Below are 25,020 nucleotides of genomic sequence, written 5' to 3'. Positions count from 1 at the left end.
CGGCTCAAGGTTGACTCAGCCTTCCATCCTTCCGAGGTCGGTAAAATGAGTACCCAGCTTGCTGGGGGGTAAACGGTCATGACTGGGGAAGGCCCTGGCAAACCACCCCGTATTGAGTCTGCCATGAAAACGCTGGAGGGCGTCACCCCAAGGGCCAGACATGACCCGGGGCTTCCACAGGGGATACCTTAACCTTTCTGAGTGGTTTTCAGATATTCCATCTTTCAGTTGCCACTCTTCCAGATCCTTTAATATGCAATAAAAACCAGACATGCAGTTCACAATAAAATAACATCAATAAAATAACACCTCACATGGCTGTAGTGAGGATAAAACACAGGAGAGGAGAATGACGCACACTACTTTGGGCCTCCATAGGAGAGAAAGGTGGGGTATAAATATATACAGAACTCAGTTCAAACCATGAGCTACCCTATAACAAGAAGCAAACCACACATTTTCAAATGCTCATCTAAGCGAAAACAACGCCAATGATAGCGTTCAGGCCCCAAGGAGGCGTTGAGCAGGGGGTTGGACTAGATCGCCTTTATGGCCCCTTCCAACTCTGATTCTATGATCCTGCGTTGAGCAGGGGGTTGGACTAGATGGCCCGTGTGGCCCCTTCCAACTCTATGATTCTATGATCCTGCGTTGAGCAGGGGGTTGGACTAGATGGCCTGTATGGCCCCTTCCAACTCTAGGATTCTATGATTCTATGATCCTGCGTAGAGCAGGGGGTTGGACTAGATGGCCTGTGTGGCCCCTTCCAACTCTATGATTCTATGATCCTGCGTTGAGCAGGGGGTTGGACTAGATGGCCTTTACGGACCCTTCCAACTCTATGATCCTATCTCCAGAGAAGACTGTGCAAGAACCACACAGCACGCCATCCACCACCGACCCAGATCCTTCCTGCCGCTGCAAAACGAGTGGGACGACCTTCCAACAAGGAGGGAGACCTTCTCTCCCTTTCTCCAGGAAATTAAGTCCCATCTGGTGGCATCCAAGTCAGAATACAAAGAGGGAAGGGGGGGGGGATGCCACACTGTATCTCCCCCCCCCCCCAGGTCAAGTCAGGCCCGTTTGGAAGCGGCGCCCGCTTTCCTTCCCCCCCCCCCCCGACGCTGTTTGTCCCCGCGGCGTCCCTTCCAGCGCGCCTGCTAACGAGCATCTTTGTGCTGCGCGTGCGCAGTATGTCTCCTCCTCCTCTCTCGGGTCCCCCGCAGCGCGCTGGGCAGAGCGGAGCGGCGCTTGCCTGGGCTGCGTGTAGGGCGCGTGCGTGCGGCGCGTGCGGCTCCTCTCCTTCTCCTTCCCCGTGTCCGGCGGGAGGGCTTGCAGCATGGAGCTGACGCGCTCGCTCTCGGCCGGCCTGGAGGCGGACAAAGCCCCGCGGCGCTACGGGGCCGTCGACGCGACGGAGTGGCGAGCAGACGGCCTGCGGAGAAGTAAGGCGTTTCTGCACGGAGCGCGGGGGCCGGGCGAGGCAAAGCCGGGACATCCCCTCTCTGCATCGCCGCACGGGGAGGGCGGGGAACTGGCCCGCAATTGCAATTGGCAGCCCAACTTTGCATAGGCTTCCCCCAGGGATGGCCAGAGCGGGCTGCGGTTCTCAATGGGGGAAGGCAGAGGAGGGAGGGAGGAAGGGTGGGCGCAGAGGGAGACATCTGTCCTTTGTTGGCTGTCGTCTCCTGGGGCTGGGGCCGGGAAGTGACGCGTGCAGGCTGTTTCCTTCCCTGGCTCTGGCGATTTTTTTTTCCTGGTGGGAGAAATCGGGACCTCTTTGGGTAGACCTCGCCAACTGAGCGGCTTCACAAAGGCTCCCCCATGCCAGGACCCGCCACCCGTGACAGCGGCCATTCGGAAAGCACCAATGAGCAAGGGGCAGTGCCACCCCCCACCCCCCACTTTGCTGATTCCAGCACATTGACTCAGATGCAGCACTTCCTCGCCTTGGGGGGCTGAGAGCACGGATTCACTTCAGCTGATAGGCCGGTCTGCTTTTCTGCTCTTTCCGCTGAATTCCTGGCAGTTAGGGGTTGGGAAGGTGATCCGAATCTAAAATGTCGATCGTTTCGGGAACAGATCTCCCTGAGATGGTTTTGGGTGTGTTGAGAGAGCTTTGTACGTTTTTCACTCTGATAGGGTGCCATGTCACATTTAATACAACTCAGAGGTTTAATGTTCTGGTTGACAGCCAGCCAAAGGGGCTACGGTCTCACCAGAGAATCTGAATGCTTGGGCCTACTCGCAATCCATGGCTAAGTTACGCTCTAGTTCAGGGGCAGTCAAACTGCGACCCTCCAGATGTCCATGGACTACAATTCCCAGAAGGCCCTGCCAGCATTCGCTGGCAGGGGCTTCTGGGAATTGTAGTCCATGGACATCTGGAGGGCCACAGTTTGACTACCCCTGCTCTAGTGCACAAGAATGCACAATCTCGTGCCACGTTTAATTTCATTTTGTTCAAGCAGGTTGTGAGTATGACCTAGTTTCTCTCAGAATTGCAACTGTTGTCCAGACCACGAGGATCAGTTTTCCCAGAGAAAATGACAGCTTTGATGGGGGGACTCCATGGCATGATGCCCTGCCAAGGTCCCCCGTCAAGCTCTACCTACTACAGGCCCCAGCCCTCCAACCTCCAGGCGTTTCCCACAGCAGGCAACCCCATGGTTCATCCTAGTAGCAGTCTTCATGGCCTTACAACTGAGCAGCCCTTGTGACTCTGCTCTTCCATACAAGATAAGGGAGCAAGGGAGGTTTATCTCCTATTTCCCCCTTTGTTCTTTCTGCTGACCTTTACATGTGCTTTTGCATTTTTATATTTCCCACCATTCAACGGCTAAGACCAGGTGTCCCCAGGCCGGCCAGCCACCCCTAACATAGAGGCAGTGACCCCCTACAATCCCTGCTGCCTTCCACCCCCTTTAGGGGAAATGACCACGTACGTGCGTCTGGTTTCTCTGAGCATTGCCTGGGCTCTCCACGAGCAAACAGCCCAGCCCTCCGACAGGCATGGCCTAGGCAGCGCAAGAGGGAGCCACGGCCTCACAAGCCACGGCCATCACTGCGCATGGAGTCTTGTCACGTTTGGACCTGAATTGGTGAGCTGTCTCTTTCAGAGAGGAGTGCAAAGGGTCAGCAAGTCCCCGCCGACTTCTGCTTAAATAGCAGTTTGATTTGTTAAAACGAATTCTCATCCGAGGAGAGTGTGTGCCCAGAGCACTCCTACAACAGGCAGGCTTGCGCACAACTGACTCCCAGCAGTTCGCACTTGATAACAAGTGAATCAAAAGCTACCATCAAGTCAGAGAGATTACAAACTGTTCTCTCGGGCATCTCTTTTGTGTGTTGTAATGTGCGTGTGTTGTAAGCTCCCCCTGACTGGCCGTCTTCATTCAGCAGCTGGACAGCTCCTTATCCTGGATGCTTTAAGTTCAGGCCAGGGGTAGTCAAACTGCGGCCCTCCAGATGTCAGTGGACTACAATTCCCATGAGCCCCTGCCAGCATTCGCTGGCAGGGGCTCCTGGGAATTGTAGTCCACGGACATCTGGAGGGCCGCAGTTTGACTACCTCTGGTTTGGGCTGAAGCTGCATTGAGCAGGGGGTTGGGCTACATGGCCTGTCTGGCCCCTTCCTACTCTATGATTCTATGGAGTGAGCTCCTCCTGACTGGCTGTCTTCAATCAGCAGCTGGACAGCTCCTTCTCCTGGAAGCTTTAAGTTTAGGCTGATCCTGCATTGAGCAGGGGGTTGGACTTCATGGCCTGTCTGGCCCCTTCCTACTCTATGATTCTGTGATTCTATGATTCTACCCCAGGCTTTCTCAAACCAGGGTTTCATAAAACTCTGCAGTTTCTGGAAGCTCCTGAAACGGTTTGCTGAAGGGGTGGGAGTTAAATTATTTTTAATATATTTTTTAAATTTCTTAAGCACTTGCGAGGTGATATGACCTTATATGGAGGAGCTCTTGGAGAAGAGAAAGAGAAATGCCTATTTATAGGTGATCGGGGTGATCGGGGTTTAGTGGCTTCTGTGGCCACCTGCTTCTGTGGACAAATGAGAGGAGCTTGGCCTGCAAGCAATTTCACAGTTATGGGTCTCCTGAAGGTTCTTTTTATGTGTCAAAAAGCTTCATACCCAAGGGATTAAAAAAAGCTAACAGGGTAAAAAGACCATTTCCATCTATTTTTGGAATATATATGGCTGTTCTTTGTGTTCTCCTCAAGGCAGTTTGCGTAGAGGTACCAACTGCAGCTTGGGAAATTCCTAGAGATTTGGGAGCAGTGCCTGGGGAAGGTAATCAGCAGGGATGTGATGCTGCGGCAGACAGCGCTTTAAAAGCCAGGTCCGAAGTACTTAAGTAATAGGAGAGCTTTACTCTTCCATGAAGCAGAGAGCTGAAGTGACAGGCAGCCCCAAGCACTCTGCCAGCAACCACTGTGAGGGAATTAATAGTAGGACTGGGTGTTGGAGGGAGTTTATTCTAGAGAAATTCTGACAAATCTTGCGTGGATTCAAAAGTTACAGTGAAGCTAGTGATTCTAGCCAAGAGTTCTAGAAACCAGAGCAGTTCAGAGAGATAAAAAGGCAAAACTGTGTTTGGGTAAACACAGAAGCAAAAGTTTTAGGGTGAAGGCAGCCAACATTTTTCTCTCCCGAAAAAAAATCACAGTCTGTTTTAAACTTTGTCCTTCGGGGGCATAACTCCTCCTTTGTCTGTTGTATGGAAACATTTGGCTAGAACTGACAGCAGCCTGTCTCCTGCAATCTCATTGTACTATCCAATTGCTACAAAGCTGTTGCAAAACATAGTGCTGGAAATTACAGTAAATTACACATGAGCAAATCTTTCCCAGAAGACATAAAGTAGAATGGCTCTAGGGAGCTGTCCTGTAGAACTGACTCTGTACTAGGGGTGTGGAAAGGGGTGGGGTGGGGGAGTGAATGAACCATTTTGGATTTAGAGAGACCTGATTAAAGGGCTGTCCGATTCAGCCGAATCGATTCGGAGACCTCCAAAGCTATTTGGCCATTAAAGTAAATGGTGCCATTGAAGTCAAGAGCAATTTTCAAATTTCTATCTTCTCGGTGGCCTGGGGTGGGGGTGGGGGTTTGGTATAGAGGCTCCAAACTTTCAGTGTAGCCTCAGGATCTTCTCCTCTGATGACCCCCCATGTTTCAAGAAGATTGGACCAGGGGGGGTCCAACTCTAGGGGCTCCCAAAGAGGACACCCCCTATCCTAACTCCATGGTTTCCAACGATGGGAAGAAATAGACACTCTGCTCTGATCAGTGGGAAATTATGATCAGAACAGAAGGACACCCAGATACTGTGAGAGTTGGTGCTGCTGAGAGAGCTCTGACAAAACTGCTGTGTGAGAACAGTTCTGACAGGCAAGCTCACCCAACTGGCTGCATATCCAACGCTGGTAAGGAATCAAACCTGGCCCTCCAGATCACAGAAAAGAGCCCCCAAGCAAGCAACCCACAACAACAGAACAGATTAAATTTTAAGCAGTAATGACAACACCCCAAGATACCAGCAGCTCCAACCCAACAACCAACAGCAAAACAGCACAGCAGTCCACCCAGAAAACAACAACCCCCAGGCAACCAACCAACAACAACTAAATAGATTAAACAGGCAGAACCCCTCCCCCTCAAAGAAAAAAAAACAAAAGGAAAAAAGAAGAAAAATATAGGGAAAAACCCAAAGCCCCCCCCCCCCGAAGTACCCCTACCTACAGAAACACAAATAGTAATGGGAAGTGAGTTTAAAAATCAAAAGTGAGTTTCATTAAAAGTGAGGAGAAAAGGAGAGCCCCTCAGGCAAACCGGTTGAAGTCTTCTCCGGTGATGAAGAGAGATCTTCCAAGGTCCAGCCCAACTGCAGCCACAGCCAGCCAGCAAACAGTAAACAGGAGTCCCCTTCTCTCCAGGGGGAGTGAAGTGATCTCTCTCTGCTGTGTGGTGTGATTTCAGTGGGTCTCCAGGTCCCATCTGGAGGCTGGCACCCCAGAATTGCTGAGGTGTGAAGCCACAGGTCCCCTGCTCTGATATCCAGCATCCCTTTTCTCTCTGTGCAGCTTGAGCTGTAATTCTTGTTTATTCCCATCATCTCCTGCCTGGAGGGTGGCAACTGCATGCTAGCTATCCTCCCCTCCCCTCCCCTCCCTGCTTTGTTAATGTTCCCATTTCTTCCTTCTCCATGGCCTGGGAGTGGGGGGTAGGGGGTTCAGTTAGGGGCTCTAAACTTTTTGTGTAGTTTGAAGGCCCTCTTCTCTAAAGACCCCCCCCCCCCAAGTTTCGAGAAGATTGGACCAGGGGGGCCAATTCTAGGGGCACCCAAAATGGTTGCCCCATCTGGCCTTCATTGTAGCCAATTGTAACTTGACTAGAGAATCTCAATTCCTACCATCGGATACGATGGAGCTGCATAGGGGGTCCCTGAAAAGAGCAGAAAAGATCAGTAGCACCTTAGAGATTAAAACAGATTCTGTCAGGGGATGCGTTTTCATGAGTCACTGCTCACTTCTTTGTTGTTGTTGTTATGTGCGAAGTCGTGTCCGACCCATCGCGACCCCATGGACAATGATCCTCCAGGCCTTCCTGTCCTCTCCCATTCCCCGGAGTCCATTTAAGTTTGCCCCGACTGCTTCAGTGACTCCATCCATCCACCTCATTCTCTGTCATCTCCTTCTTCTTTTGCCCTCGATCGCTCCCAGCATTAGGCTCTTCTCCAGGGAGTCCTTCCTTCTCATGAGGTGGCCAAAGTATTTGAGTTTCATCTTCAGGATCTGGCCTTCTAAGGAGCAGGCAGGGCTGATCTCCTCTAGGACTGACCGGTTTGTTCGCCTTGCAGTCCAAGGGACTCGCAAGAGTCTTCTCCAGCACCAGAGTTCAAAAGCCTCAATTCTTTGATGCTCAGCCTTCCTTATGGTCCAACTTTCGCAGCCATACATTGCAACTGGGAATATACCATACCATAGCTCACTTCTTAAGGTACCACAAATTTTGTTAGTCTGTAAGGTGGTGTTGAACTCTTCCTCTTCTGCTAAAGACAAACAAGGCTATCCATCTTGACCTGAAAGTTCCCTGAAAGTAACACCAGCATAAAATTTAAAGTTATGTGCAGCAGGGACAAGTTACTGCAAGGGTTCACTTGTATTGAAATAGAAGAGAAGCAGCTTGCCAAGGTCCTTCCCCTGAGCCTGCGGTTTCCCCTTTGGGCTAGCATTCCCAAGGCGGGACAGCACTACGTGGTTCAGAGAGCCATGGTCCACTTCAGATTTATACTTTGTCCACATGTCCAGGATAGTTGCACACCACTTCTCCCAAGAAGTGTAAACTAAACATGTTTTGTAAGCTAAACATGAGCAGGCAGTCTGATGCAGCGGTAAAAAAGGCGAATGCCATTTTGGGCTGTCAACAGGGGCATCACATCAAAATCACAAGATGTCATGGTCCCATTGTATACGGCACTGGTCATACCACACCTGGAGTCCTGTGTGCAGTTCTGGAGGCCTCACTTCAAGAAGGATGTCGATAAAATTGAAAGGGTACAGAGGAGAGCGACGAAGATGATCTGGGGCCAAGGGACCAAGCCCTATGAAGATAGGTTGAGGGACTTGGGAATGTTCAGCCTGGAGAAAAGGAGGTTGAGAGGGGACATGATAGCCCTCTTTAAGTATCTGAAAGGTTGTCACTTGGAGGAGGGCAGGATGCTGTTCCCATTGGCTGCAGAGGAGAGGATGCGCAGTAATGGGTTTAAACTACAATGCTATAGGCTAGATATTAGGAAAAATATTTTCACAGTCAGAGTAGTTCAGCAGTGGAATAGGCTGCCTAAGGAGGTGGTGAGCTCCCCCTCACTGGCAGTCTTCAAGCAAAGGTTAGATACACACTTTTCTTGGATGCTTTAGGATGCTTAGGGCTGATCCTGCATTGAGCAGGGGGGTGGACTAGATGGCCTCTATGGCCCCTTCCAACTCTATGATTCTAAGAACAGGCTCCTTCCTTGGCAAAAGAGCCCCTTCTCCCCCTGGTCACAATCCTATATCCCTTTCTGTCTTCTCCCACAGGAATGACAGCCAAGCAGCCTAAGCAGGGTTTTATTGCTCAGTGCAATGCTCCCAATTTGATCAGACTGACACGCCCCGTCCTCGGTAACGTCCCAGTCTTTTGAGAAGCACCTAGAAGTTTCAGGAAGGAAACAACGTTTTGGGCCAATGTTTTGGCCTGTTTGGCCGCTTCCAACTCTATGGTTCTGTGCTTCTGTGACTGCATGCAAAGGAGCCAGCTGTATATTTAACAGATCTGTTCCTGCATCAGATGCATTCTCTGCCTTTTAAGAGCCAAAGACTTGAACCAGGACAGACAAATAACTGTATGATGTTAGATGAACTATATGATGAACTGTATGAGGTTAGAAGGTTGTAATCATTTTTTTCTTTACCCCCATGCTATCAGGGAGCCCTTCATATAGAAATTCTGGGCAGAAGAAACTCCCCCCCCCCCTCCTGCCCCTACAGGTATCTGCTTCCTGGCCAGGCCAATTAATATTTGAAAGGGGAGATGATCGGCCCCTCCCCTCTCTCCACAGCACAGAGGAAAAAGCTGTGTCCTTTTGAAATAGCGGGTGGGGGGGGATACAGCTCTCTTTTGTCATTTTGCATGTTCTAGGCTGAGTCCCCTGGAACAAAAAAGGATTTCCACAGCTGAAGCCAAGGAATGACTGATGGGAACCTGACATAAACAGCTCTTGCCCACATGGAATACCTAATTGTCTCAGGGTCCTAGCAACAGAGGCCATTCTAATTACATATTTTAATTACCACAAAAAAAAGGGAAATTGCAAAGAGGTAATCTATCTGTATGCTTTCTCTGGGATAATTAGGTCTTTGCAAATCAATAGGAAGCTTTGTTTTCCCAGTGAATTCAACATGCGCTTTGGGCTAATTAAAACACCACGATATTAAATCTTTAGTCCTCATCCAATGCTACTTACTTCAGCAGGAAAGTTCTGTGGGAAAGTCATTCCTGTTTAAACCCATCAGATGAAAACTGGTGAGTTAATTCTGCGTTCTGTCAAAGATTGAACCGTCCAATTTTAGGAGCCAGCATAATCCCACTTTAATCTAAAAACATTGATATTATTCACAATGGAAAAAAATGTGTCCTTTGAAGAGATAGAAGTAATAGCACTGTTCTTTTCTTCTATTAATTACAAAGGAACATTCCTATATGTAAAAAAGTACAAAAGCCCGCATTTGGGCTTCCCTCCCTTATTTCCCAGGCTGAAATTCCTTATATGCTTTCCACATCGAGTCTGGCAGATGCAGACTCCCATCATGGTTGGCTCCCTTCTCCTTTGCAATTCCCCCTCCCCCCCGCAAAACATTTTTGTTTCTGTCTTTCTTTTTGTGGCACTCCTTAATTCCACCATTCTGCACCACCCTTGATTGCCCCCTCTCCCCCCCCCCAAAGTGGACCAAATGTAATTAAAAAACAACAACAGACTAGGTTGTTGCATTACAACGCCTCCGCGCAAGTCTGGTTTGTTAATACTAAGAAACAGCATTTTTAAAGGCAGATTTTTTTGGAATGCAAGGGGGGAGGAAGGGAGGGGGAGGGAGGATGGCGAACGAGAAAAGGGGTGTGCACAAATGACTCAAAAGGGTGGCCAACAGGAAAGAAACCAAATGCTCGAGTTTCCCCATTGGGCAGGCGCAAATTAGTTTCTACCTTCATAGAATCATAGAATCCTAGAGTTGGAAGGGGCCATAGAGGCCATCTAGTCCAACCCCCTGCTCAACGCAGGATCATAGAATCATAGAATCCTAGAGTTGGAAGGGGCCATAGAGGCCATCTAGTCCAACCCCCTGCTCAACGCAGGATCATAGAATCATAGAATCCTAGAGTTGGAAGGGGCCATAGAGGCCATCTAGTCCAACCCCCTGCTCAACGCAGGATCATAGAATCATAGAATCCTAGAGTTGGAAGGGGCCATAGAGGCCATCTAGTCCAACCCCCTGCTCAGCGCAGGATCATAGAATCATAGAACCATAGAGTTGGAAGGGCCCATAGAGGCCATCTAGTCCAACCCCCTGCTCAACGCAGGATCAGCCCTAAGCATCCTAAAGCATCCAAGAAAAGTGTGTCTCCAACCTTTGCTTGAAGACTGCCAGTAAGGGGGAGCTCACCACCTCCTTAGGCAGCCTATTCCACTGCTGAACTACTCTGACTGTGAAAATTTTTTTCCTGATCTCTAGCCTATATCGTTGTACTTGAAGTTTAAACCCATTACCTTGAGAGATGAATTCGCTGTAACAGACCCCAGTCAGTGCTCCTGCCCCTCAGAATGCTCCAGCCATAAAGCATAAAGGACTCCAAATGAAGCTTTTTAGTGGTGCTGTTTCAACCTCTTCCATCTGGCTCTCTCCTCACCTGCTTGAAATGCGCGGCTGCCACGTGCTTCTGTGCTGCCTTGAAGGTCACACGTCTAAATGCGGGCCACATTCAATGACAGGTCACCCTCAGTGCTGCAAAAATAATATCTGAATAGTGGTTGCCAAGTGATGCTTCAAGCAACTGATGAAACAATTCAAGGGACTTATTTTCGTTTGAAATGTCAGCGTGAGCCGGTTCAAGGAAGCTTGAAGACTATTCTCTTCTGATTCGACAAGGAGGATGGCGGCATGCATTCGTTTCCAAAAGCTAAACAAATATTAAGCAAAAATATGAACAGCGTTCATTTTAATCCCTATGTTAATAATTAATATTAATATGGTTAATATCAAAAATGAACGGGAATGTCAAGCAGGAATGCACCATTTTGATTGCCGTTTCAAAAGGTTTGGTTCTCCTTACTCCTGAATATTTCTTGTCCTTGTGGACATGTTTTGTTCCTACTGATTTCTACCCAGCGGTTTTAAATACCAGCTGCACACCTGCTGTTTTGTTCCCGTTTGCTTTCCTCCTGACCCCCATTTGCACTTCAATGCAAACAGATTTTTCAGCAGAAAAGTTCTAGTCTCAGAAAGAGACGCTGTAAAACATTCCTGCCCGTTTGCAGGAATGTTGGGTGGGGCACAATTGCTAGGTAACTAAGCCTCATTTTAGGCTGTATTGCTTTTACAAGTTTATTATAAGAATTTAGGTTGGAGCCCGCCACATTTGTATTGGTGGAAACTTCAATTCCTTCCATTGGGGATGCACTAGAAATATTGTACTGAAGCTCTACTGTCCCTTGAAAAGAAGAGAAGATGGAATTTATAGTTCCTTAGGAGCCATTACTCATGCTAGATCAGGAATGCCCAATCTGGGGTCCTGTGGCCTTTCCCCTCTCTTAATGAACACAGCCACAAGCTAGGGAATGGCCATGTGCATTGTTCCCCCTCCTGCGTGTGGGTTCTCTCATGGTTTCTGTGTCCGGCAGTGGGTCGGAGCCTGCTGGCTTACTCCTGGCTTAAGCTATTTCCTGTCTTTCCCCACCCAGTCCTGCTGGAGTCTGCCCATTAACACAGGTGGTGATGTCACTTCCAGGGGCGTGGCAGGGAGGCAGGGCTAGGTGACATCACTTCCAGGGCACCTTAAAGCCTGACAAATTAGTTCAGCAGCTCCTTCATGGTCAAACGACTGAAAAAGGTTGTGCTAGACAGATGGCCCTTGGCTTCCAATCTGGAAATCCAGCTATCTCAGCTTGCTTGGCTTGCTGAGTGGTGGCAGCTTTGCTCCCAGCAGCAAAAACGTTGAAAACTGGCTTGGTACAGCGCATGGGGGGGTCCAATTGTAAGCTGCAAACTCAGGAGTGCAAAGATCATGCTGATCATGCACGACTGATGTCTTTTTCTGTGTCCCTTTTGCATGGCAAGGCTAGTAATATTGATTTTCTTCTCAGCGCAGTATCCACATGCCCGGATTTCTTGTTTCCCCCCTGTTTTGTCAACACATGGTGCTCAGGCTTTACCTTATGGACCCTTTGCATTGTATTAATAATGCGATGTGGTGCTTTTCTGTGCTGTAATTACTTTCAAGTTAATGCTTGCTTCACTTCGATGTAATTAGACATTTTTCTGGTTTATTCTCCTTCTGCCTTCCACGGATAATTATTCTAATCGGAAAGCGGGCAACTGCTTTCAATTGCTGTCATTAACGTTGGGGTGTGTGTGTGTTTGTGTGTGTGGGGGGGTTTCATAGCTCAGTGATAGAGCTTGGCCTACAGAAGGTCTGGATTCACAAGATGTCATAGTCCCATTGTATACGGCACTGGTCAGACCACACCTGGAGTACTGTGTGCAGTTCTGGAGGCCTCACTTCAAGAAGGACGTAGATAAAATTGAAAGGGTACAGAGGAGAGCGACGAAGATGATCTGGGGCCAAGGGACCAAGCCCTATGAAGATAGGTTGAGGGACTTGGGAATGTTCAGCCTGGAGAAAAGGAGGTTGAGAGGGGACATGATAGCCCTCTTTAAGTATTTGAAAGGTTGTCACTTGGAGGAGGGCAGGATGCTGTTTCTGCTGGCTGCAGAGGAGAGGACACGCAGTAATGGGTTTGAACTTCATGTACAACGATATAGGCTAGATATCAGGAAAAAACATTTTCACTGTCAGAGTAGTTCAGCAGTGGAATAGGCTGCCTAAGGAGGTGGTGAGCTCCCCCTCACTGGCAGTCTTCAAGCAAAGGTTGGATACAGACTTTTCTTGGATGCTTTAGGATGCTTAGGGCTGATCCTGCGTTGAGCAGGGGGTTGGACTAGATGGCCTCTATGGCCCCTTCCAACTCTATGATTCTATGATTCTAAAAGAGAAGATCTGTGCCCCCCCCCAAAGGAGGAGTAAGGAGAGAAGGTATTCCACCATATTTTATCAACGGTGGCCTGGTGGGGGTAGGGGGGGGGGAAGGTTGGTCTGCCATTGTGTTCTTGCTGGGTTGTAATCTATTAACTGTTGTGTTTTAGGGGGCGGGGGTTAGAGGATTTGCATTTTACTTATTTTATCTTGTAACCTGCCATGAGCCGGCTTTGCTGAGTGTGGCAGGCAATACATTCTAACAACAACAACAACAACAACAACAAAATGTTGGAGGGTGATCCACTTTCGGCCTGCATGGGCTCACGCACACAGACACAAGGCCCAGCCCGGGACCAAGAGTCGCACAACGTGGAGAGGACAGCTGTGAGGAGGAAGAGAATCAGAAAGAACCAGATGTTTAGCCATCCACTTGCTTCCTTCCCCTCATGCCTATTCCCTTGGCATGGGGGCTAAAATGCCAGAGGAGACCCAAGTTTGAATCCCCGCTCTGCTACAGAAGCTCACTGGGTGACTTTGGGCAGTCATTCATTCTCAGCCAAATCTGCAGCACAGGGGGCTTGTTGGGAGGTTTAAATAGAGGAGTGAAGACCTATGTTGTAAACTGACTAAGGAGAAAAGTGGGATGTAATTATCTAATTAAATAACAGTAGACCACTTTGGACAAGAGCTGAAATGATCCCGGCGGTTTCTCTCATGACTAGAACAATAAATAACAGTTAAAAATAACAATTATATACTGACCTCTCTCCCATTCTGTCTGGTATAGGGTGGTGGTGGCCAGTTGGCAAAGCATTGTGCCTTATTGTGCCCAAGAATCTCACCACCTGAGAACATCTAAGCACGAAATTTCTGCGTAGAATTTATAGCACGCCCCAAGTGCCCACACACAAATCCTTTGGTCTTCTTTGAAAAGCTTGCCTGGCCATTTTAATCCACACCTTGTCTGTCTTAATCCTACCCAGATCAACTGGACATCATTTCGATGGCAGAAAACACCATGATGCCCGAGGAAATCGAGCTGGAGATGGCCAAGATCCAAAGGCTTCGGGAAGTGTTAGTCAGGAGAGAGTCAGAACTTCGGTTTATGTAAGTAAATTGGCCCCCCTTATGGGGGGGGTGGAGATATCAGGTTTTAAATACAGCCGTTCAAGCACAGGAGAGCCCGTTTGGTGTCATGGTTAGGAGTGAGGACTTCTAATCTGGCATGCCGGGTTTGATTCTGCACTCCCCCACATGCAGCCAGCTGGGTGACCTTGGGCTCGCCACGGCACTGATAAAGCTGTTCTGACCGAGCAGGAATATCAGGGCTCTCTCAGCCTCACCCACCCCACAGGGTGTCTGTTGTGGGGAGAGGAAAGGGAAGGCGACTGTAAGCCGCTTTGAGCCTCCTTCGGGTAGAGAAAAGCGGCATATAAGAACCAGTTCTTCTTCTTCAGCAATATCAGGGCTCTCTCAGCTTCCCCTCCCTCACAGGGTGTCTGTTGTGGGGAGAGGAATGGGAAGGCGACTGTAAGCCACTTTGAGCCTCCTTCGGGCAGGGAAAAGCGGCATCTAAGAACCAACTCTTCTTCTTCTTCTACAGGAGGGACAAAAAAAGTACTACTTTATGCAGAGAGGATTAAAAATCGCCAGATTAGAAATCCACACTCCTAACCACTACCCAAACTGGCTCCCCACAGAACTGTTCTGCCGTGGAGATGATACCGTCAGATGCTTTGGATAGCCATTGCACAAAAGAAAAGCAAAACGAAACGGGGAGATGAATATTTAAACACATCTAATAAATGCAAACAAGGAGTCCCAGGTTTTGCTAACCAAGTGCAATGAATGAGGAGTCCTAAGTCTTTCCAACTGAGCCTAGGGAAGCTCTTCGTCTGTGAGAAAGACCCTTATTTCAGTGTGTCGGAAGCTGGAACAGTGTGTTAAGACCCAAGAGAGAAGACGTCTATGAGGAAAGCACGTTTCCAGTACCAAAGTAAACCTCCACTGTAAAAGCCCGTGGTTCTTCCTGGTCATTCTCCACAACATTGCAAGATACCCAAGAATTAGAGTGAACATCCTTGGGGGGGGTTGTAGTAGAATTCTACAACTGATCTCCAGCCTACACCTGTTAGCATAGCCAGTTTGGAGTAGCGGTTAAGAGCAGCAACTTCTAATCTGGCAAGCCAGGTTTGATTCCCTGCCCCTCCACGTGCAGCCGACTGGGTGGCTAGTCACAGTGCTGTCAAGAGCTGTGCTCACCGAGCAGTTTCTCTCAGGGTGCCCTGTTTTGGGGAGAGGAAGGGAAAGTGGTTGCCAGCTGCTCTGAGACTCCTCCTGGTAGTGAAAAGTGAGATGTCAAAACAACTCTTCTTCTAGTTCCTGTGGAAGAAGTGATAGCTTGGGAGGATATTTTAGGCTGAGCTTCCTCTCTCCCCAGAAAGCAGATCTTGGGCTAGTCACAATTCTCTCAGAGCAGCTCTGTCAGAGCTCTTTCAAGACCCACCTACCTTCCTTGTGGGGAAAGGAAGAGAAAGGTGTTTGTTTGTTTTTTGACCATTTTGGTACTCCGTTGGGTAGTGAAAAGTGGGGTATAAACAAATCAACTCTTCTTCCAGGCATTCCAAGCTGGAGTTGATAACCCTTTGGATAATGTCCAACAGAGCTTGTGACACTGTGATAAAAAAGAAACACACACCACTTAGTGTGCTAGAAGCCCTTAAAGAAAAGAAACAATTGACCAATTCCAAGTCAGATCAGGACTCTCCCGCAATCTCTCCTAAGTTGCTTACAATGTTCTTCCAGTGTGTATTCCCTGAAGAACAAACCTTGGTCTCTTTGATACTAGTCTTGCATTCACTGCATTGCCTGGTTTTTGGGGAACTTTATATGTGGTGATCTAGCTGAATTAGCTGCCCTCAACCCCACTTAAATCATGTCAGAACAGGCAGGTGGAAATGTTGTTCTAGATTAGATTCTTAAATTAACTTCACTGGTTTGTAGCAGCTGCTGATCTCCCCTCCTGATAAATGAGTTGCCTTCTCATTTTTTTACTTTTAACTACTCTGTTCTCATTATGTGATTCATGTTTCGTACCAGATTGAAGAACATAACATGTGTTGAGTTTCCAGCTCGGCGTGCATTTAGTATCCCCACTGGGCGGGCATTTAAAATGACTGATTAAGACCAGCCAATGCCGTGCCAAAGTATATAATGTAGACTTTTAAGGAACAAAAGAAAGAGAACAGAGAGGAACTAAGGATTCAGTGCAGCCTTCTGTGTCCACTGCAGCCTTCTGTGCTTCCCCTGATCTAGACTGGCAGTAGCTTTCTGCTCTCCCTGAACAACCTGGGTCGTTGGTATCCCATCTTTGTTCTTTCATAAACCTCACAGTGGCACATGCAGGGGAAGCTCCAATGCTCTGGTGCTGACCAGCCCTTGAATAGCTTCCGCAAGATAGCTCTACCAGGTGCTCTGCAAACGTATTTCTGTGCAAAACGAGCCTTGATATCTTGATTTTGAGCTTTCTGCTATTTATCTCAACTTTTTTCAAACAAGCGTTTTGCTTGACTTTCAAACTACAGTCTAAGACAGAAAGGAGGAATCGTTGAAGGGACATCATCCTGCAGAACAAAAAGTCTTTCCTTGCTGGCTAAAGACAGCGATGGGAGAAGACAGACAAATGTCCACGGGGAGGAACTGTATCATCTCGCATTTCCTGAGTTAAAGCCCCATCTAATAATATGGGACATTTCTGAGCAGTCCCACCTAGAATGCTCCCCAAGACTGCCCCCCCACTCAGCCTTAGTAAATGAGGACACCAAGACCATGGCCTTGGATGACTGTAGTAATTTGGTACAGTTATAGGGGACCAGGCAGTTCTTAAGGTATGCTGGTCCCAAACCGTATAAGGATTTGGTATCCATCTGAGAAGCTTCCCATCCCTGCATTTGCTCAAATAGAACACGCAATCTTAATGTTTGGTTCATTCTGAAGATCAGGGCATATCTACAGATTGTAGGTCTTACCTCTCTGGAAGATTTGTTTTGCTTTTCAGCTGAAAGGAGACAGGAAAATGTAAAAGATGTAGGAGAGGCCAGAGTTGATAACACAAACCCAACGAGACTCTGAAACTGTTCCTTTCTGCTACTGGGTCCAACCCAGTATTCCTAAAAATACTTTAATTACTTATAAGACCAGAGAGCATCTTGTTGGGTTTTGAGCATTTTATGTTTCATGTACTCTGCAGCCTCCCTGGAAAACTTCTCCGTGGAAGAAAACCCCAGGAAAAGATGTCACACCAGGATCTTCCTTGCAGCCAAGTGGAAACGAATTTTTTTTAAAAAAGAGCTTGCCGCAGTAGATAAATGAATCCCATTGATCAATTCTAGAAAAAGGCTGAACGAACATATTAACAGTTCAGTTTTTTCCTCCCTGTTTCTGTAGGATGGATGACATTCAGTTGTGCAAGGACATCATGAGTCTTAAGAAAGAGCTGCAGAACGTAGTAGCAACTGCAGGTAACTTCTTTAGCAAATGTTGTGAGTGTTGCAATTAATAGTAAAGCTGACGGTAATTAAAGAGCCCCAAAGACCCTCCCTCATGGCGGAATACCCAAAACAAAGACTTCCACATATAACAGGGAGAGGGTGGATCAAAACCAGATGTGATATGAACAATCAAAGTTTTCTGTCACTTTTCCCAATGGCACCAGCTTGATTAATAAAAAAAACTGTTTGAGGGCATCTTTAGGACTGTCTTGTCCCTTCTCTCCATTGAAGAGGCATTAATGATCTCCCAGACCCAACCAGTTACTCCTTCTTACATCTGGGTAACCCAGCAAGGAGGATGAAGGCTGAGGGTCTGCTTGCATAGATCCAGTCTACGATCTCAGATTGCAATTACAGAAAATTCGAGAGATCAGACGAGATTGGGTGTGTTCAGGGTGGTGTGGCCGTAGGCTATAGAAAACAGGAGTTCTGTTCACTGTACTCTACCATTGGCGGAGTTGAGGCTGAACGCATGGTCCTTTTTAATGCACCAAAGCTACATAGAATGGTAGCCAGAAGCAGACAGATTGGAGATGCGGAAACATTTGTGACTGCCAAAGCTCTACCCCGAAAGTACCATGGAAACAGACTTTCTGCAAAATTAGAACGGGAAAAACATAACTCTGTTTCAGCTGCAGCAAGCTGTCCCCCTCGTTGTTGTCCACTTGCCTTCCCTTACGACAGCTCCCATCCCACAAGGCTTTTGGCCCTGCAGATCCCCTGGTCCCCAGCCTCACCTTTTGGCGGTCAAAATTCAGCCTCCTTTTTGCAGCAGTGGATCTCTCTCTAGTGAAACCCATCTCCTCTTCTTCTGAACAGAGAAAGACAAGACCAAGCAGCAGAAGCAAAGAGAAGACGAACTGATTCAGAAGATCCATAAGTTGGTACAAAAAAGAGATTTCCTAGTTGATGATGCAGAAGTGGAGCGGTTAAGGTAAACGCGGATGAGTTTAATACCAGTTGTTTGGGTACAAAGTTTCTTTTGTGAAAAAGGAATGTGGTTCTTGATGTACTAGCACAGGGGTAGTCAAACTGCGGCCCTCCAGATGTCCATGGACTACAATTCCCAGGAGCCCCTGCCAGCATTCGCTGGCAGGGGCTCCTGGGAATTGTAGTCCATGGACATCTGGAGGGCCGCAGTTTGACTACCCCTGTACTAGCACTTCTAAGTCTGGGATATTCACTGCCTCTGTACCAGATCATATTCTCTGTTTAAGGGCCCTTGAATAACCTTTCAGGGATGCCAAGGGCTATACAAGAAAGCCCAGGAGCACACATGGTTCTTTGGACAACCGTATTTTTGTGAAAAAAAGAGCCGTGAAAAAAAGTTTGAGGTTTCATAGTTTTGGGGGTTATTTTAAATCACATGATTGTTATTTTGATTGCTAGAGAGAAAGAAGAAGAAGAACCTATCCCGGGCTATATTAAACAATTTAACAATAAATACAAATAAACGTTTCTTATCTCTTCTTATATTTTTGTGTGTATAAGCACAACCAGCTTATACACACAAAAATATAAGAAGAGATAAGATACGTTTATTTGTATTTATTGTTAAATTGTTTAATATAGCCCGGGATAGGTTCTTCTTCTTCTGTTACAATAATTTTGAACCGTCCCTTTCTTTTCGTAGAGAGAAAGAAGAAGACAAAGAGATGGCAGAGTTTCTCCGGATCAAGTTGAAACCTTTAGACAAAGGAACAAAATCTCCATCTGGTGAGTTTTTTAAAAACTTTCAAGGGGATGTAGCCAAGCGGATGCCCAGGTCATGGCATGGAACATGACTGCCTTGTTCTCTGGGACCTGCCGTTCCTCCCAGCCACCTTGGTTGAGGGTAAAAGATTAGAATCCTAGAATCATAGAGTTGGAAGTGTCCATAGAGGCCATCTAGTCCAACCCCCTGCTCAACGCAGGATCAGCCCTCAGCATCCTAAAGCAATACAGATTGAGTCCTGTGGCACCTTTAAGACCAACAATGTTTTGTTCAGAGTATAAGCTTTCATTAGTGAAACAGACTATCCTCACCCATTACATAGAGGGCCGACGGGATGGGTGATTTGCCAGGAAGGGTCGGCTAGAGTGAAGATCCATAACAGGCTGTGTGACAATAGCTTAGATTGGATTAAGGCGGTAATCAAGAAGATGTCTGAGTCCAGAATCAGCCCAAAGACTAAGTTTGTTGAATCATAGAATCATAGAGTTTTAAGGGGCCATACAGGCCATCTAGTCATAGAATCATAGAATCATAGAGTTGGAAGGGGCCATACAGGTCATCTAGTCATAGAATCATAGAATCATAGGGTTGCAAGGAGCCATATAGGAATCATAGAATCATAGAGTTGGAAGAGGCCATACAGGCCATCTAGTCATAGAATCATAGAGTTGGAAGGGACCATACAGGCCATCTAGTCATAGAATCATAGAGTTGGAAGGGGCCATACAGGCCATCTAGTCATAGAATCATAGAGTTGGAAGGGGCCATACAGGCAGGAATTCTGGGTTTGAGCAGGAACTGGGCTGTTCAAATGCACACTTCTTCAGACTCCATTTCCTTGATTGCGCATGACATGCATGGGCCAATGGAGGTGGCGGTGGAGGTTGCTCATGACAGGCATTGGCCAATTGCACGTCATGAGCAACCTCCACCACATGAAATATTAGTCCTGCCAGAGATCTTTGACAGACTACACATTCACACTGCAGGAGCAGGGAGAAGAAAAAATGGCCGCCACTCTATGCATCAGGAACATTTCAAGGTTCCTGGGCACCCCTGCAAAGTCTGGCTGTTGCCTTTCCTTGAGCCAACCCAACCGGGGAGAATGTTGAGTCCCTATGATGCTGGTAGTGCAGGGACTATACTAGCGGAAGCAGAGGCTTGGGAGGGGGAGGTGGTTACAACTCTCCATCACTGCCTCCTGCACCATCTGCAGCTGAGAGCAATACACTTCCAATAAACTGACAGCATTTAATGACTTGTCGTAGAGCTGCGGAGCTCTGAGTTGCTCTGCAGACAGCACATCGCTGGTGGCTGGAGCAAGACACAGCTAACACACCCTGGCACCCTTTCTATTGTGTAACCCCACCCTCAAACCGCCGCTCACGTGACCTGGGGTGATTACTATATAAGTACAATGGAGAAGCACCAGTTTGCCCTCCCAGTTACCTGGGGTTGTTCTGTCCTATAGGTCAAGGGTAGGGGTAGTCAACCTGTGGTCCTCCAGATGTCCATGGACTACAATTCCCATGAGCCCCTGCCAGCAAATGCTGGCAGGGGCTCATGGGAATTGTAATCCATGGACATCTGGAGGACCACAGGTTGACTACCCCTGACCTATAGATTTCCCACTTTATATTAAGCAGTTGTCTGTGCTTTGATATGGGGGTGCTTTTACGCTTAATAGGCTGAATTCTGTATTTTCTCAAGTGCAGGGGGTTGGACTAGATGACCCACGAGGTCCCTTTCCAACTCTATGATTCTAAGAAATAAACGGTCGATATAAGAAGATTCCTTACTTAGAGATGTTTTGCGTATGTGCTACTTTAGAGGCCCTCTGGATGCCTCTCTAAGGTGGCTTCTCCCCAAGCCAGTGGTCAGTGTGAACAGGACTGGTGGTTTGGGAGGGAACAGATGGGATTATGCTGCTAATGGTGTATTTTATTTCATTCTGCTTTATGGGTTTTACTCAAGATGGCCCAGCCGGGAGTGGCCGTTAATAAATTAAATACAAATACTGTGAAAATTTGATCCACTTGAAAACGCCGTTTACTGGAAGGTCACCTTTTCCTCAGATTTGAGAAACATCTTGATGATTTCCATCCTTAGATGGGAGGAAAATTGGGGAGACTTTTGGCTGGAGTAGATTCCGAGACTATTTTGTCCACTGTGAATTTTGCTTCTTCCCCACATACGGCACAGCAAGTAGAAAATGAGGGTAAGATGATAGTTTAGGCCTGGTTCGCATGGTTTCTAAGGTGGCTGCACTCAAAGTGCGTAAGTTAAAACAGCGGCTTTTAGAGAGATGGGCTGTCTCACCTCCAGCCCTGGCGTTAATGACACACTCCTTTCTGGTTGCCCCAGGGACTCCAGCAGAGAAGAAGGCAGAACCTCCCCCACCTCCTCTTCCTCCAAGCAAGCCCACCATCGCGAAAACAGGAATAGCTATCATTAAAGATTGCTGTGGGGCCACCCAATGTGCTGTCATGTAGCTCCAGCCTCTCTGGCCACACCCGCCTCGTCAGAGCACTTTCCGTGTGTGGGGGGAAATCCTTGTCCATCCAATGAAAACTGTAGAGGCAAAAAGGACCTAGCAGCATTCACCGTCTTGACAGGTGAAATTTATTGTACAGGCTTTCCTCCCCTTGCTTTTTTTTTTTTTTTACAGTAGCCATCGTATGCTGAATGTACCAGGTGGTGACTCTTTCCCTGTGGCACAAGATCACTCAGCAAGCATGTTTAGTTAAACACAAGGATTATATCTAAATACGAACTGTGCCCAGAGAACAGGAAATAACTTATTTTAAAAGAAAATACATAGACACGCCAGGGGGGTGGCTCACAGGCTTAAGAGCTTGGTGCCAGTTTTTAACCTTAAAATATATATATATATATATGTGTATCTAATGCAAGGAAAGATTAACTTCCAACCCTGTACCAGCTGTGAAGTAGAATATCATTCCCCCTAACCTGTAGAATAGTCGTTTTTAATAATGTCTATGTATCGGGTGCATTTAAAGCCTTACCCTCCTTCTGAGCAGAAGGTCAGACTAACTTCAACATCCCAGCTACTTTGAGCAACAACTGGTAAATTAATATTGTAAATAGACAGAGCAGCTGCATAGCCTGAACTTGAAGCTGCTGGCAAAACGGTCCAACGATTATGATTTCCATTGACTTTTTCTGCGGCAATTCCCCAGCAGATGGTTCCTCTGAGCAGAACCAGGAGCGTTCATTTCTTCTCTTAAGTTTCTGCTGAGCTCAGCCTGTCTGGGAACTCCTTAGTTGGTCAAAGGTAGACTCTGTAATGGGCAGTTCTGGTGCGGCAGCCTGGTGCTTGCTGCTTACCACGATACTCTCAAGGCATATTCAGGATCCCCCGAAGACAGGTTAGAAAAAGCCCTTAAAAGATGCCAGGAATGCATCCTGGCACTGTAAAGGTAATACACACAAGGGTACACAACCAGGATCCTAGTGAAATTAGCCATGGAAGCCGGGACTGATCCCTGCCTTGTGCTTATTATTTCATGTGCGAGTTCTGCTAAGCAAAGCTTTTTGGCCTTGTTGATTGAACGGGCTATTAGAACCATAGAGTTGGAAGGGGCCAAACAGGCCATCTAGTCCTTGGAGATGGAGTTAGTGGTTGGACTATCACTAATTCAAAGCTACGAAGGGAGGCAGATGAAGCACGGTGCTAGTTAACGTCAGAAGACCTATTTTTTAGATTTTCAGGGAGGCATCAGCGAGGGAAAGGTATGGAGCAAGTCAAACCATGCCAGAAATCCAAGATCACTCATGAAGGACACCCAGTGGCATCCAGAACCAATGTTGTAGGAAATGGTGCGCTCTGTGGCGCCCTTACAGTCATGGCATTTTGCTCACTGGGCCAACCTGTGGCAAATAGCCTTAAACGCATTGCAAACCTGCAAACAGGGAGAAAGACCAGGCAGTGGCTGTCCCAAGGCAAGCTTAGGCGACCTCTACCTACCCCAGCCCAGCCTAAGCAGTGACTTAGCATCTTGCTGGCCTTAATCTAGTCCCTGCTGATTTGGCAGAGAGGCGGCACATCCCGGAAAAGAACTGGAGGGACACAGATTCAGGCTGCTCATCATCCGAGACCCCTGCTGAAGCAGCAACAGAAACAGTCAGTGGAAAAACAAATAATCTGTGACCCAAAATCAAGCGTATCAGGGGAATCCCTGAGAAAAAGCTTCATATAATACCACTGGGGAGGGGGGGGTTGCTCTGGCAAAACCCTTTCCGCAACAGACTTGTAACATATTGATGTTTCCGTAGACTCTGATTAAAGACCTCTCACTCATGGGAAGGCCAATCACAGTTATTGCCAAAAAAAAATGGCGGGGAGTTACCATGGAAGCCACCTATAATGATGCAAACAGGCAAAGGATGGCAGAGTAAGTAGACAGCACAGAAGGGATCTTGAACAAGAAGCCCAGAATAACAAAAGTCCAGTAATGAATAGAAGAATTTACACAGGGTTGCAAATCTACGACAGCCTAGGGATGCACAATAGGCAACTATTACTGGGCAGCAGAAAATACTCTTGTTGTATTTTTTGTAAAGAAGTTGATGATCCAGTCCCCGGACTGGCGTTATAGTCCTGGCCTGGCGACCTACTGCTCCAGTTCATTTCCTTTGACTTGTACCTGAGGGCACAAAGATGCATCTGTGTTCTAAATATGCCCAGCTGTGTGTCATGTAAAGGTTTCCAGTCGTGAATGAGAATCCCCTGATGTAGAAACATCAGTTTTAAGAAAAATAAGAATAAAAAGTTCTTGTGAATATTCCTGTAGCAGCTGTACACATTTCCCCCCCCTTCCTTTCTTTCACTGGTTACCCTTAAAGTATGGCTAAATCGACCAGACAGCAAAAACAAAACAATTTTTTTAAAAAAAATTAACATTTGTCTCTGCCTTGGGCAGGGCTTGGACTAGATGACCCTGGAGGCAGAATCCTAGAGTTGGAAGGGACCTCCTGGGTCATCTAGTCCAACCCCCTGCACTATGCAGGACACTCCCAACCCTTTAATTTCAACATGTTCTCTCAGTAATGCATTTGGTCTTAGTCTTATTGGGGTGCTTTCCAAAAATACTTGAAATTTGACGGGTGAGAAAAAGGCCAAGAGGAATTTTTAAAAAAACCACAACACACCTGCTCATCTTTCAAGGGTAGATAGAGCTCCACTATAAGAATTCTGTTGGAAAATCACCCAACAGCCCTGATCCAGCCCCTTCAGACTTTGTTGTTCCCCAAACTAAGAACATTTAAAAGGACCACGATCTGAGTCCTTCCATGTTGCCAAAGCAGCCAATTTGATTGGGTGAAAATTGAACAGTGCAGAATGCTTCAGGGGAAGGTTAATCTAGGGATGGAAACACTGCCTTCGGAAGCGTATAGACCAAAATGGGAAATACGTTGAGAAATGGAAGATTTGTTCTCACTTACTGTGAATTTTCCTTCTCGGTGGTCTGAAGATGGAGACTTCCCAAGCTTGGGCAGAAGCTCTTCCTCTAGGTAGCAGAGTCAAGTAGCTCTTTTCGGGAGGAGCTTCTCTCAGAAGTCTTGTTGTTTTTTTTCAGCCCTGCCCTAGCAGCAGGACGTGAACTTGAGCTCGGAGAGAACACAGTGATTCCTAGAATCATAGAGTTGGAAGGGGCCACAGAGGCCATCTAGTCATAGAATCATAGAGTTGGAAGGGGCCACAGAGGCCATCTAGTCCAACCCCCTGCTCAACGCAGGATCAGCCCTAAGCATCCTAAAGCATCCAAGAAAAGTGTGTCTCCAACCTTTGCTTGAAGACTTCCAGTGAGGGGGAGCTCACCACCTCCTTAGGCAGCCTATTCCACTGCTGAACTACTCTGACTGTGAAATTGTTTTTCCTGATCTCTAGCCTATATCGTTGTACTTGTAGTTTAAACCCATTACTGCGTGTCCTCTCCTCT

At 47.4% G+C, this 25,020-nt stretch overlaps 1 protein-coding gene across 1 annotated transcript; it reads left to right on the top strand.

Moving 5' to 3' along the window:
* The first annotated feature begins 1,216 nt into the window (after window positions 1-1,216).
* BMERB1 (bMERB domain containing 1) lies at window positions 1,217-23,862 on the top strand. The gene is made up of 6 exons (XM_077316643.1): window positions 1,217-1,445; window positions 13,777-13,900; window positions 17,240-17,313; window positions 18,163-18,277; window positions 18,977-19,059; window positions 21,422-23,862. The coding sequence occupies exons 1-6, from the start codon at window positions 1,340-1,342 to the stop codon at window positions 21,547-21,549; spliced, it is 630 nt and encodes a 209-aa protein (XP_077172758.1). The 5' UTR covers window positions 1,217-1,339; the 3' UTR covers window positions 21,550-23,862.
* The last annotated feature ends 1,158 nt before the right edge of the window (window positions 23,863-25,020 follow it).

Source organism: Paroedura picta, chromosome 17 (genome assembly GCF_049243985.1).
Source record: "Paroedura picta isolate Pp20150507F chromosome 17, Ppicta_v3.0, whole genome shotgun sequence".
Lineage (NCBI taxonomy): Eukaryota > Metazoa > Chordata > Lepidosauria > Squamata > Gekkonidae > Paroedura > Paroedura picta.
This window is presented reverse-complemented; position numbering and strand designations above follow the sequence as displayed.

Excerpts from the sequence above, each read along its gene's own strand:
- BMERB1 (XM_077316643.1), top strand. The coding sequence starts at position 1,340 with ATGGAGCTGACGCGCTCGCTCTCGGCCGGCCTGGAGGCGGACAAAGCC. Across the intron at positions 1,446-13,776 it reads AGCAGACGGCCTGCGGAGAA|ATCAACTGGACATCATTTCG; the intron begins GTAAGGCGTTTC and ends AATCCTACCCAG. Across the intron at positions 13,901-17,239 it reads GAGTCAGAACTTCGGTTTAT|GATGGATGACATTCAGTTGT; the intron begins GTAAGTAAATTG and ends CTGTTTCTGTAG.